This window comes from Epargyreus clarus, unplaced genomic scaffold (genome assembly GCF_041222505.1).
Source record: "Epargyreus clarus isolate Ecla_fem2 unplaced genomic scaffold, WU_Ecla_fem_2.2 ptg000027l, whole genome shotgun sequence".
Taxonomy (NCBI): Eukaryota; Metazoa; Arthropoda; class Insecta; order Lepidoptera; family Hesperiidae; genus Epargyreus; species Epargyreus clarus.
Genome location: NW_027332234.1, coordinates 9,429,439 through 9,444,996, shown reverse-complemented (window position 1 = coordinate 9,444,996; position 15,558 = coordinate 9,429,439). Strand labels below are relative to the sequence as shown.

General features: G+C 35.2%; 1 protein-coding gene across 8 annotated transcripts in view; it reads right to left on the bottom strand.

The window, feature by feature from the left end:
- gus (splA/ryanodine receptor domain and SOCS box containing gustavus) overlaps nucleotides 1–15,558 on the bottom strand; it is a 105,990-nt gene that overhangs the window by 47,584 nt on the left and 42,848 nt on the right. For 3 of the 8 annotated variants that reach the window (XM_073088454.1, XM_073088453.1, XM_073088452.1), the window contains one exon: nucleotides 9,806–9,853. The exons of 4 other annotated variants lie outside the window; for them this stretch is intronic. In XM_073088454.1, coding sequence (XP_072944555.1) covers nucleotides 9,806–9,825 — 20 coding nt within the window. In that variant the 5' untranslated portion in view covers nucleotides 9,826–9,853. Of the gene's footprint in view, nucleotides 1–6,724; nucleotides 6,932–9,805; nucleotides 9,854–15,558 lie in introns of those variants that run through there. One more of the 8 variants, XM_073088447.1, reaches the window with a different exon arrangement.

Sequence of the window (15,558 nt, the reverse complement as noted above, 5' to 3'; positions counted from 1 at the left end):
TCAGGCGTAGGCTGAACACGAGCGGAAGTTCGTCATCAATAGTTATACAGTAGGCTACCTGTACACGTGAAACATTATACCTGTTTAGCTTTATACGAGAAACGATCGTATGTAATGCGATTATGCAATCCGCTTTAACATATCGTTATAAACACCAATGCCCTATGCACATATATTTCCCGGCAAGAATCGACGCTAGTGTGTGATTTCCACGTTCATATTGCACGAGTGTAGCGACCGTGTGCGATAATCCTATTTGGTTCATCTGGTGCTGTTCAAGTGGTATTCATGTATGTTACACGACAATGTATTACATTTTTTCCGTGTTAAGCTTATTGAAATATACTGTTAATACATACAGATTATTAACAGTATATTTCAAAAAAATATTTTCTCATTACTATACATTCAATTCAACGACGTATTTATATAAAAATACATTTAGACAAAAATTGCCATTTGAATGAACTTTAATGTTAGGTACACGTACTTATCTTAGCAAAAAACTACTAGTAGACAACTATAAAATGCATTGAACTTTTCAAGCATACGTACATTTAACTTGGTTTAAATAACTGCGCAAAAACAAATAAAGTTTTACTCTTGGAATAGGTATAAACGCAACGAAGAGAATTCTTAAGTAGTTACAAAATCCCATTTACTTTATGTACATTCTTGCTATAAAAACGCTACCTACCAACTGTAAAATGTCTCGAGTGAAAATAGCGCAGTCTTGGTTAGTTAAAATACCTTAAGGCTTAAGCCATTCAAAGTTGTAGGTAAGTTGGTGGCCTCAGAAAACATACAAGCGCTTAACATGAAACTGTAACTTTTTGTTTAGAGGTGCAATGACGTCATAGTTTAGGTGTCGGGGTACTACCGAGACCCTTTTAAACATCCAAACTTGGCGCCTGTCACCGACTTTGAAGGCATGCAAAATTAACTAAGGATAATGAGTAGAGCTTAAGCGACGCTAATCCTGCGTGATATTACTTGCGATCTCCAGAAACATAGGTACTTTGCCTACAGTTTATATGAATTATTTATTAGCTACGCATACTATTTGCTTTATTTTATAGACGTAATCCTACTAATTTTTGTAAAAGTAGGTGAAGGTGGTAGGACTTTGTAGTTTAACACGGCGGGACCGTCGCCACACCTTTTGTTTGAGCTGCTGTGTTTTGCCTTATAGTATGAGACAGGCTCATTTACATACATAAATCGTCCGTCGTAGTGGTCGAATATTTTTTTATAATATAGGAGTAGCAGACGAGCATGCAGTCCACCTGATGGTAAGTGGCTACTGCCGCCTATGGACATTTGTAATCAACCCCAGATAAGATTAGATATTCCTACCTGAGGTCGGCCACAGATGCGCCTCTACCCCTGAGGACTAAGCTGGAACGCCTCAGAAAAGTCTTTCTCCCTTACTACACCCTTCAAACCGGAACACAGCAGCGCCTAACACTGCTGTGCTTGTGTTATAAGGTTGAAATAGGTGTGGCGGTGGTGCCGCCGGAGTCGAACCACAAAGGGTTCTTCCACTTCCACTTGCCTTTGAAGTTGGGAACCACCTTCAAAATGTGTCTGTTATTAATTGTCTGTTATGAAATGGAAATAAAGACTAAACTTTAGATACGTGCAAGTATACATGCATTCTCAATTGCAACAAACTAGCTTATTTTTAATAAGGTACGTAATTCTAATATAGCTTTAATCTACTTCAAAGTTTATCGATTAGTATAGAATATTTCATCTCTGAAAAAGACGCATTATAGGCAAAATTAAGTTTAGTTAATGAAAAAATTGGTAACTAATATTCAATTCTATATAGTATACATATATATTTTTTGGATTGATCGTCGATATTAACAGGCGACAGTTTATTACTTTACATCGTGTGGTCCCGTTTGCAAGTTATATGACACAAAGCCAGAAGCATTAAATATTACAATAGGAATATAATACTCTATTCATTTCGCAAAATACACTTCATTCCAAAATTCAACTTTAGATAAGCCCTTACACCGTTCGAAAGAAATGAATGTTTTCACGATAACACCACCCATTGTTTATACCTTTCATTTCTTTTCTTGTTGTACTTAGTTACATGGTAGTGAGAAATGTTGGTTTTAAGTGTTCTATGAAGAACTTGGGGCAATAAACTTTTTACAAAAAATACAACCAAGTTCTGAACCACCCCAAAGTGTAAAACAACCAAAGAAAGTTTTTGTTAACTAGGATTTTTCGAGTTTCAATAGATAATAATAATGGAATTTTTGATAAAGGTCTGTACGAAATTCGTCATCAATATGACAAGTCAGAATAAGGGTTTTATGCATTTCATATGTAAAATAAACGAATAGATTCATTACAAAGTAAAGTTCTGGACATAAAAAATGTGTTTAAGATAAATCCGTCTTAGGGCATCTTAGTGCAACACATATACGCGTGTGGCATTTATTTACATTTACACAATGTAACACTCTAGCACAACATTACACGACAGAAGTATGCTACTCTATTATGGATAAGGATAACAAAAACAGCGTCGCGAAATGGTCTTGTAATGCGAGTAGGTCTAAATCTCGCCGCTGCACAATAGACATGGGTTAGTTATAAAAGATCAGATCCTTAAAGTACAGATTTTTTAAATCTTTATTTCATAAAGGAGCTTGGTCACTTAGTGACTATATCGCTCCTGCAATTACATCGAATAATTTAATTAAAGTACAGATACAAATAAATACCACGTTACTCGACTTTAAAATATTTTAAAAGTATTTTACACAATACTAGTTCCGAATTCCATTCTCTAAGTATTAAATGCAAATGAGATTACCAGGATTTCAAACCAGGTTTTTAAAAGCCTCCTTTCCAAGCTGTCTTGCGTATTCTTAAGGACTTTTGTTAATCAAGTTCAAATTAATACTACATCTCTATTTATAAAGTAGCTATCTCTAGCCATGCTTTGTTTTGTCTCAATCTAACTATTTATTTGGAAACAATAATTGGAAATAAAAATGTGTAAAACGCTCTTATATAGAGCTCTTATATAATGCGACGTTGTAAAAAACACTTTCCACATTCACAGCCCCCTACTAGGATTTTCTGTGTCGTGGATGCTAAGAACATACACAACGACGAACAAACAAATACAGACCCAGAACAAAACCTAAAATTTATCATTTACATATTACATATGTCTGGCCGGGGATCGAACCCAAACGTGCAAGCGTTGGATAGTCTATAGATAAACATTAAAAATATTTCGCGTCTTAACTAACTTGGTATAGATAACCGGTTGAGTAAACACGGCGCTTCCCTAGCACACACTCCTGTTTGCGCGGCGTCTCATCAGTAGGACTACCATGAGTTTACAAAAGTATTACTCGCTAGCGACTGCGTAAAATAAACGTATGAAAAATTGTACAGCGCCTCTGGTGGTTACTCGTAGAACTAAAATCCGTAGTGACGTAACTCGATACGTAAAAAACCTATCGAAATCAAATCGCTAGCGAATGTCATTATGATCTATTGCCATACAAATTCGGTCCCATGAGTCATTAATTTGACAGACGTTGTCAAGAAATACCGTAACGATAGTAGTTATGTTATTCACTAGCAAAATGACAATAGTTTTCTATTTACCATTTCTATAGTGGCGTTTCTATGCCAACTCATGGTAATGCTACAGAACGCGGTACGTGTTCTCATTTCGTGAAACAAATCGCGTCTACTTTGTCGGAAGAAACAAATCACGGATATTTTAGATAAGTCGTGATAGGAGCTTTGTTATACTGGATGTTCGCAAACATTTAGTTTTCTGTTTTTGTTTGAGTATCTCTGAATTATTTATAAGTTACGTTTTTATCGATACTGATGTATTACCAGTACTGACCATCAATATAATGCTTTGATAATTGGTTGTTTTTTATACTCTTTTCAATATCTTAACCGTTTTATTATTAACATTATTCAATGAATTCATCGATCAATTACGCTTTCGTGACGGAACTATTCAATTAAAAATCCTTATACAATTCATGTACAATAAGTAATAAATAAAATATGTACGCTAAATCAATAATAATTATTTAGATATTTAATAACAGATTAATTTCGATACAGTCGAAACTTTCGAATATTTGCCTGTTTGAAAAAGAGTGATACGTGTTGCGAGCGGGCTGCAACCGTTTTTGTGTAAACACAGGTAAACGATTCAATTGTTTCCATTGGCCACACTCTTCGTACCGCACCGTCCAGGCGGCACTGACGGTGACACCCGCATAAATATTTGCACAATCGCTGGAGCGGTTGTTACTAAATAAGCATGAACTCCCTACTCGATAATACCAAGGCTTTCCACTTTCAGTAACTATGTTTACGTCGGTTACTTGCCACTCGAGCCGCTGCCGTGCAAATTTCAACGCGAAAATTCACCACGTGTCACTTTAAATGACATTCTACTTTGCATACCTTTCGCGTCTCGTAGATTTCTCATGTCGTTTCTTATAGTCCTCAGATAATAAATTAACAGAATTATACCTAGACTGAAAGCATTAAAACTCCTTAGAAAACAAAATAAGCGTATTACCGTAAACGTTTACATTAGCGTTTATTAGCAACTTCGAATAAAAAAGTACATTATCTTTCACTATCAACGTTGTAATTAATCTTAGTTGTATAAAAATAACTAGCTACTTAAGTATAGAATTGGTAATGAACACGTTTCTTCGTTTACGAGGTCTCGAGAGTAAATGGCGCAGAAAGGAATTTGTCGAAATGTCAATATCGCGTCGGACCGTGAGGGTTATTCATAAAATTTTGCATAAAAACTTTAATGTGCATTCGATAAAACCGCGTACGATACGTATGAAGAATACGATATTGGAAACATAGCGACCTCGAATGTAGTAACGCCCGCGAGTGTGGTAGCGTGATGAATATGATTTGCATTTCGCAATTACATTCATTATTGAGCGTATTATATTATTCGTAATTACAGAACACAAACTGATTCATAGTAATTCTAAAGCTAAATTGCTTTTCTATCAATGTTAAAATAATTCTTTAAACTTGTATTATATTATATTAGAAAACTTTAAACATCGAAATAAATCACTATAAATATTCAAACAAATTATTTACTGTGACAATCCTGTGATAGTACCAAAATTTTTTATCAAAATATTCTCAATGGACAGACACCAAATTTATAAATTTCGATATGTATACGTAGATGAGGAATAAACTTTTTGTCACAGAAAAAAACACGTAAACCTGTACTTTGAGTACAGCCTGTAAGTCCTTATCAAGGAAATGATAAACAGATAGCTACCTTAATAACTTTATTTTTGAGATAACTTATTCATGAAATTCAACCGGTAAAATTAAGTGGTCACCTGGTGTTAACTGACCTTATATGCTCATGAAGATCCTTCATCAAGATTATTTGTTCCTTTTAGAGTAGTTTCGCGTTGTTTACTGTTATGTTAATTGACAATAAATCTCATGGACATACGTAAAGTATCTCTACTAGGACAGTTATAGTGACGATCTTGCGCACTGCATATCGAAGTTCCCCATGAAACAATCCATTTTCCAAAGACCATTTCGACTCCACCGCAACAGTTAGCTGCAATGCGGTTAAAATGGTGTTACCTTTGCTTGTGTGCTATATGCTTTTGTAGTGGTAGTTTATAGCTAGGTTTTCGAATTCATTTGCTAAATTTCCTTCAGTTTCTCGTAGAGTTGGTGCCGTAAGATAAAGATAAGGAAACGATCTATGAAGCCAACAACAAAGTGCATACATCTACAGAAAAAAAAGTGTAGTTTACGTATAAGTGTTAGTACTTACGTATAAGTATGATATTGTACGTATTTCTCTACGTTTGGCGACCTCGAAACTATATTTCGCGCCTGCGTCGATAACAATAATCGTGAATTAAGTAGACTTTCTCGATAGTCCTTCAATATGTTCCTTACTGTTATTGTTTTACTATTAACAAGAAACGAAATGATAGTGAGTAGGTACTTATACAGAAACGATATTATTGAAGTGTTGAGTACTTGTCACGTATAATGATATGTCACCTTCATAATTTTGAAAGTTAATTTGAAACTACACTTGAGTATTATTAGCAACAAAAATGTTATCAAAAACAATCTCAATAACCTTTATTATCATTTAAATACCTTAATATTAATTCTAACCTTGCGGCAACGAACAACCTCGTAACTTCATGTAAAATAAATTATTCAGCCTTTTAAAAATCCCCTCTTCCGTAAAGAAATTCTTTGAGAGGCTAATGTAGCGTTTGAAGATGAAAATCATAAAACTTTTTTACACTTCATTCAGGTCGATAGATTGATCAAAGGGAATAATTCGTGAACACACTTTAAAAGTTAGATAAATAAAGTAGATAATAGTAATATCCATTATGATAAAACCGTTGAGGTATTAATAAAATCAAACAACATTCATTTGGACAAAGTGGCGTACCACAACGATGCGTCAATTAGTGAATCATATTATAAATCGTTTTACATCACCCAAACTCATTTATAAACTCCACTATGGTTTCTATGATATGTATAGAATCTTTCAGTATTATTGAGGTATAGCTAAACTTAAGAATAACAAGAACATATTTCACTAAAAGGTGCATACAGCTGAATGAATGTTAATAACATAAGCATACACCTGCGACGATCGACGTACCTCAGGTAGCGGAGCGCAACGTAACACAGTACTCCATTATAAGGCGCATCACGACCGAACACAGTTTTATATGAGATCACTGTATAAACAAATTGCACGTAAAGTCGATACGAGTTCGCAGTCACACCGTAATATCGTACCGTATAGCCGTATTGCTGTAATGTAACACGTGTACGGAGCAGCGCGCCGAAACCAACTGGGACGGACGATCTATTATAGCGGTGCGCGTGCACAAGCTCTCGGTCCATTTCCCCCACGCAACTTTGCTCCGTTAGAATTTGTCGCATCGATCATGTATTTCTCTATGTTTCCTCGCATGCATCTAGAGAAATAGCGCTTAGATGCATGCGTAATGCACCCGTCAATCACACTTTGTGACGGCCACAAACGGAGATATCGGAGCCGTAGTGGTGAAATGCACAAACATTAAATAGAAAGTATGTATCGAAAATGCATAACCATTACCGATAATAAGCTAATTGCACAGTCGTATTGTTATTATTCTTTGAATAGTTATGTTTTCTTTGTCGAACAATAATTCCAGAGTTAATGTACATTTGTAGAAGAAATTTGGTCGGTTGTTTAGGTATATCGGAAGGAATTATTAAAGACCTATTTCACCGCACGCGATCCTCTGATGGGAAGTGGAATTATTTATTGTACCTTGGTGTTAGGGGAATTCTTTTAGCATAAAATATGTATTTATTACCTTTGTTATATAATTATTTTTAACTACATTTAAATTTCAAGTGATGTTTGACAAAAGTACATACTTAGCTAACAATTGTCGTAAATCATGAAACTATTGAAATCTGCTGAGAGCACTTTACAATTGTATAAATTGTATTAATACAATTTGAATATTATTTGTTCTTTACGAATATCCACACGTGGCTCTGTATGCGTGTTATTTATGTTCAAAATTACATCGATATGTTGCAATTTGGACATAACTAAACTGACGCATAGAATCAAAATAGCGTACAGTATATGGATTTTACGCCAGTAATATCATTAGATTATGGTCCGTAATGTACATATGTGGTATACATAGTAGTTTAGTGGGTCGAGATACGAGATGCAGTGCATACCGTTAGGTGTGCGTTCAATTTTTTCCAATGCACTCGCGATGTTCGAGAGCGGCCGTTATTCACCGGCGAGACAGGTGTCGCAGTTATCGTCATGTTGGTTTCCACGTCGAGTCGAGTCAGGGATGGGGATCGGAGATTGTTTAATCGTAAATATTTTGAGACAAAAATCATAGATTTATTTCAATTGATATCAACAATGAACCTACCCCAGGTGTAAAAAAAATACATATTAGATTCGCATTTTTTTAGTTAAGGCATTTTTTGACAAAATTTGTGAATTTTGGAATACAGATGACATTTTTTTTCGCCAATGTATACCTAAAAAAAGGACAAAAAATTGAATGTCAATCATTGAGAAATCGATCTTTCAGACTTCGATTCGAGTAGATTTAAAAATCGATCTTTTTAGGGAAAATCGCGATCCCTATTACCAATCTCTTACATTTCGACTACTTTCCCATTCCCGTTGTATGTTATCTAAATACCTACTTAGGCGCTGCGTGTACATTTATATGCTTGCAAACTTAGTTTTTCACCCGAGTAATGACATAATCTTAATAACGTCGAGCCGTCTTGGCGCATCATGCAATATAATCGTAATAAGTCTAGAAATATCGGTAGCGATAATGATAGGTTTTGCAATGCATAAAAAGAGTTACTTGTTTACATATAACAAATACTGGAGTAGAGCAAAGAACGTCTTAATATGAGATGCCCGGAACCTACGCATTCCGAAGTAGTTTTATTGGATGCTGGAAGGAGTATAATCCAAAACAAAAATAGCAAAGTGCGATTCGAACTCATACCACGGAGGGTTCCGTGCCACAAAATTTTCATTTCATATTTTTAATACATATTTGTAATCATAGCAGCCCTGAAAGTACATGCTTTGTCAATAAGTGTGTATGTATCAATGTTTAATTAATAGAGGCTTTAATTTATCCAAACCGAAGAACGCCTTTATTTTTTTATTTAAAAAATCTATAATGTTTCTTGAGTCTATTTACTTTAGTTAATATTTTACTTTAAGCGTAAGTCAAGTGATGTTTTGTTATTAAATAATTATGTTGATTACACTATGACCTACATTCACCGCACGTTATCAGCACTTAACGTCACCTAATCAGAAATGAAAATATTAGTAGGTACCTACTCAAATATTTGTAGAGAGGCCCTACAAGTTTTATCCAATTAAGTTTCTTGTCGCAATAATAATCACTTGCCTAGAGCTTTGAGAATTCCACACAATTTAAAACCAGACAAGATACGTTTCTGTTTACGGTTGTACGACTTTCAAAATTTTTTTTACTTAATGTACAAGAAAACCTTGTGAGTTAGCCTCGGTGTCAGCCTAATAGAATTTATAAGTTCGGGGCGTGCTGCATATTAAGCTGCGCCAAGATCGAAAGAACAATGCTTGTATGAAAAGTTTTCTGTATCTAGAAAAGATTTTGCCACTTATCTATAATATAATGTAAATATTTCCGTAAATATCTGTTACTTGTATGTAAAATACAAACGCTTTTTTTCCATTGTCAGTTTTTTTAAAAGGTTTTCATTTTGGGAAGAACTTGGTTTTTAAAGTTCTTTTTAACATACCTGTGAATATTTTTAGAATTTCAATCAAAGCCATTGATTTTGAGATAAATACACAGATAGGGATATATTTAAAATTCATACACCAAGTTCAGTAATAAATTAATAAGCTAACCCGCGAGAAAAATTACAATGTAATAGCTCACACGACTATAATAATATTGATAATCCGCGACATTACATCACAAAGATTTTTTATGTAGCGGGTTCCGAGTTCGATTGCCAGATAGGCAAACATTAACATTATGATTTCTTGTTTCTAATATAGACGTTCAAACCTCTTTGTGTATATGGCTATATGTGTCCCAGGCAACGACACAGAAATCCTAGTGTGGGGGCGATTAGTGTAGAAAGCGTATAGCATACTACTATAATAAAGTGTCCCGCTACTTACAAGAATCTAGTGCGACTCATGTTCTGTCCAGTGCGGAACTCGTATTACCTGAAACAAATAAACAGATAGTATTCTTAGTATTATTAGATAGTAGATTTTGTATTATCATCAACCAACCCACTGCTGGGCACGGGTCTCATAATGAGAAAGATTAGGCCATAGTCCACCGCGCTGGCCAAGTACGTATTGGTAGACTTCACATATCTTTGAAAACTTTTTTTTAAGATTTCTCAGGTATGCAGATTTCCTCACGATGTTTTCCTTAACCGTTTAAGCAAGTAATAATTTCTAATGCGTACATAACATTGAAAAATCAGAGGTGCGTGCCATTGAATTGAACCTCGGACCCCTCGATCAAGAGGCTGAGTTTCTTAACCACTAGGCTATCACTGCTTGTTTTGTACACAACAGCAATACTCACATTCGTGTATCAGTGACAACAAAGGGACATTTGCACAGACATGGATATGTCATACATGTGGACAAGTTATAATACGTGTGTGGATAAAGTCATTATCACGTATATTTCATTTCATATCGTTTATTACTGGCCGTTTATTCCGATTGTGTATAATGTAGCGTGGTTGAATATTTATTGTAGTGGTAGTAAAGGGTTGTATGTACAATGTACATACATCATAGGTATAAAAAAATAAAAAAAAGTAAAATAATAAAAATAATAATAATGGTAGTCCGTAAAATGTAAATCCGTAATTGGCTAATTAGTTTAACATAGAAAGTATTATATATATCATTTAAGTAGCTGTGGATTTTGTTGAATAAATAAATAAATAAATAAAATTGTTTAATCGCGACTATCACGTGGTTTTTATTTAAAGCGTTCAAAGCTTATGATACCTAAAAAGCGTATTACTACTCTACTCGTTTTATTTTACGCATAGTGATAACGTTTTTATGTATTTTTCGGATAGCTCTGACATTTATTATGTGTTTTTATTAAAATAATTATTTCGATAAATATAGCGATGATTTGATGATGAGTTAATAAACATATTTTTTGTATCATTAGATTGTTGTTCCATAGCAATTATAATTTTCTAATAGTAGATATATATTTAAATTTTAATGAGTAGTTGGTACAAATTTGAAAGGTGGTACAACCAGTATGGTCTTACAATTTTGACCGAAGAGGCACTACCGCGATATCTATTTATACCGTGAAGCAGTTCCTTCGTTTTCTTGTCCATACCCGCTGACTTACATAAATACATAACACATACAGCGTTATGAGGCGTTCCTAGTCTCAGGAATGGTAACGCATATGTAATTTGGCTTCACGTAAGACCCCCGTTCTATATGAAGTTACATACAGATTACCATGGGTGGTAATGACCACATACCCGGTGAAATACATGCCATTTGTTACTAGAATCTTATAAAAAAATATATCGATACGGTCATAAACAAATGATCTTGACCACGGAGGTGATTAGATCGTATTGCGAAAATAAATGACACCGCTCGTATTGCATCATTGCATTATAATTATATGTTAAATCAAACATGTTTTGCGTAAGGAGGTCAAGTTCGCGTGTGGAACTAACTAGCATCGGTTGGCGATCTCCGTACGTTCGTACAATATACACGCTTGTAGTCTGTTTTTAGGGTTCCGTATAGTAAAGAACCCCGTTTTGTCTATATGTCCTCACTTTAAAGTGCTCAAGCTGGTGAACCGTAATAGGTTAACACGTTTTTCAACAAGTGCCTTGCCTTCTTCGTATTCTCTTACTTAGGCCAAAAACTAACACGCTGATCAAATGCCGACTAAAAAATCTCACACAAATTCGACAACAGGCGAGACAAAGTCTTAGGCGTACGTATATGTTTCTTAACGACGATTCCTTCATAGTTAAAGCAAGTGATAATAAATTTATAAACACTAAAATAAATACTATATTCTGAAATTTTATTTATCTTTGCTGACAACATATTAACAACGCTACCTTATATGCACTAACACACCAAGTTAAAAGAGTCAACAGCAGCTGGGGTCAAGTAAGTGGCACAATAGTTGAGAGGTCGTTCCATTCGGCAAAATGTTACGAAATCTTCATTAGGCCCAAGTTCACCGGTAAACTCACAATCGAATGTCAATCCTCGAGCCGAGACCTTGCGGAGTGACTAACGAGTAGACCAGGCGGTAAACGCGAACGGCGAGCGGACCAAGGTTAGACAGGTTTGGTTGAGGGCTACAGGAATATTATATATGGTTCTATAAATAACGCTGTATGGTCATAGCCCCATATTAGGATTGGGTCGTGGACACAAAAAGACATAAACACGCCGGTCTAAAACACAGATCTACATTTATGATTTACGTATGAACGAACTGAATTTCTTAGTTGTAGCTTGATTTTACGGCAAAGAAAGAATATGTCTAAGACTTCTCTATAACATATTTAAAGATGTATGAACTCATACCGTTCTTATTCTCTTTATATAGCGCCTACTCATACCCATCATTAACATGATGACGTGTTGAAGAAACGTATCGTATCATATTGTACGGAGGCCAGAGATCGCTGATCATTACGAGAACGTGTCGTATGTACATTGTACATGCTGCGTCTTAACGCTGAAGACGTATCGAAATGTAATGCGTACGAATATGTATGCCGAGTGCGGTTCACTCGCGACCGTAACCGTCGTAATGGGTCCGCACAAAATGCCCTTTATTGCCTCTGATGGGTCCATAACACGGTCATTGTCGTGACATCAATTAACTGCGATGAATTGGCCGGTTCGCTTCCGATGCGATATTTTCCCGTGTAAAATACAGCGCATCAAAATTAATAGGATATTGGCGAGTCCGCCTCCCACGTTATTGGGTACGCCCACCGAATGAGTTTTAAATCACTGTATGCATGTTATAAACGTTTGGTAAAAATCATGACTGGCCTAAAAATGCAATGTAAACCTATAACTTACGAAAAACAAAACAACTATAAATGAAACAATGAATTAGTACATAACATGGCTGATTAAACTGATGACTATACCAAAATTGTTTAAAGGAAATGAAGGAAAAGATGTATGATGCTACAATTGAATGTAACGTCTTCTCATGGAAACTTCGGCATTAGTAGGTATATTCGAATTTGCCAATAATTATGAAAAAAACGTATTATATATTCAACTTTAAAATCAGTCAACAGTAGATAATAACCATATTATACTAATTTATTAATAACCATACATAAAATAATATTCAACGCGATATTACTTTTAAAAATTATTTCATCTGTTTTGATCAATACCTCAAGCAGATAAGTAAAGATATACACGCGGTGTCTTAGTATTACAAAATAAAGCACAGAACATGAACTAATAACTCAATCAAAGCCAAACCCCTCAATTTCACCGGTTTTAATAAAGGAGGTTATACGCTTGTCCTATTTCGTGAAATACATTAAGCATTTGCGATTAAATCCAAACAGAACCATTGAAATAGCGATGCTAAACAAAAACGCGCTTAACACGGGCCTTAGACTAGGACAAATGAAGCGAGTCACAAGACAAATGTGGAATTGATACGGGGTTCATCAGTCGGTGGCGAGCGGTGGCCGTACGGGACCCGGGATTTAACTAGGGACCATTAATCTCGGAGACCCAGATAAGCGGCTGCGAGAAATGTTCAATCTGCTTTCTCTCGCTCTATATCAACTGTGGAATTATAACTTAATTATAAGTTTGAATTCCGAATGGAACGCTGTGCGAAATTCGTGTTTTTATGTGAGCGACAATTTATTAACAGAGATTTTTTGTGCACCTAATGAGTATTGAACTATTTGACCCCCTTTGGGAGAGGCCCATGCCCAGCCGTGGGACATAAGTATGGTACTTATGTCCCATGGCTGGGCATGGGCCTTTCCCTCACAGATTGGGAGGCTTAATGTATTCAATCAACCACGCTTCTCCAATGCAAATCAGTGCAAATCAGTGCAATGCAATGCAAGTCCAGAATGAATTTCGTGAATGAACATATTTAAAAATCTAATTGTAAACAACAATTTAAATAACATTGATCTCATTTGATTTTACGAGCAAATGTTACTTATACGAAATTATCCAATAAGTACAATCGTACGTACGACCAATCCAATCTACACTAGCGAACCCAAAACACAATATTTATTCAGGAGCAAAAAAAAAAATTGGATCGTCAACTTTGCAAGAGGGATAATCAACAAGGTCGTTATTAACATAAGACCTGTCGATGACACTCTGATGGCACTCTAAGAGTTCACTCCAGTTGTTGCGGCGCGCCACCGAAACGCCTCAACGATCATCTGTGTACACTTTGCCAGAATGTGCGCGCGCACTACGATCAATATCTCCGGCTGCCCCGACTTCGCACTACGTAAACTCCGTCGAAATTTTTAAGACCTTCAGATTGACGAGAAATATTATCTTGGACGAGTTGTAGCTCAGTGCGTGGAGGCGCCGGCGAATCGTATGCTATAAATTTCACTGCTGTCCGGTTACGCGATATCCAATGCGATCTGGCGTCGGAAATGAAAGATTGCGGCAATGTTTTATTCACTTAGCACTAAGACCAGTAGAGACTGGAGTTTGATTCCAACTTCCCGGAATGCATACGACCGGTAACCAATATCTTATTTAACTATAGCTTAAACCTGTACTACATCAATAATAAAAAAATATTTTCAATAAATACACATTAGTCTATTTTAGGATGGCATGCGATGATGAGATGCGTGACGATAGATAAATTATTTAAAAGTAACCGTAAAAGTAGTTTCGCGTGAGAGACTGTACACTTAAAATAACTCAATACGGTATACGATCTCTAAATTACTATACATACATACATAAGCACACAGTTTTGCCGCGTAGTGTCAATCGATAGCCCTATTTAGTCTAGTGCCAGTCTACCGATCGAATACCATACTGTTTATAGCCAGCTATAGACCATATAATACTGTCCGAAACATTTGAAGCTTAGATTAAAAAATCTAATTATTTTTCCTAAGATGACTCTATTTACTTAATCGAATAAAAAAATATCTAATATTCTAAGAAAACACTCATTAAGTCGAATTCAAGTATCAGTCAAGTGATTAATACAACTTATTGAGATTGTAATTTAATAAATACCTTGAACTATTCGCAATTAGTATTCTAACGAAATATAAAACGATGGACGTCGTCAAAATTAATTACGCATTAATTAAAGACACCGCTAACATTTCATCTATTCATAAAATTCTATAAGTCATTAATTAAATTTCTCCCAAATTAATTCAGCTGTAGGTACTGTACTGTAAACGTTAGGGAGTATCCAAAGATAAATGTGGGAGAGGTTGATTACGTAATTGTATTAATTTATTAGCAAAATTTCCAGTAGATAACCCGCTAAAACTATTAGTGTTATTTTCAGATGAATATCTAGGAATCCGAAAGGTAAGCTTCCTTCCACGACTTGGTTCAAGCAATTAAGTTTTCCTTAAAAAGTGTTAAGTTATTTTGAATTTGTTAGTTGAAGTTATTTCTACTTATTTGACAGACAGTCATACTTCTTATTAAATAATATCTGGTAATAATCTGGTATTTTATTTTGAGTGCATACGTATTAGAATTTCCTAGACAATTAAATATACCAAAAAATGTATTAGGACTTTTCTTATCTACGCGTTTGCTTAACAAATGGACGTTTTATAAAAAGCTTTGTCTTGGAGAGCTTCGCTGGTACGTACGTTTGAACTTGCTTT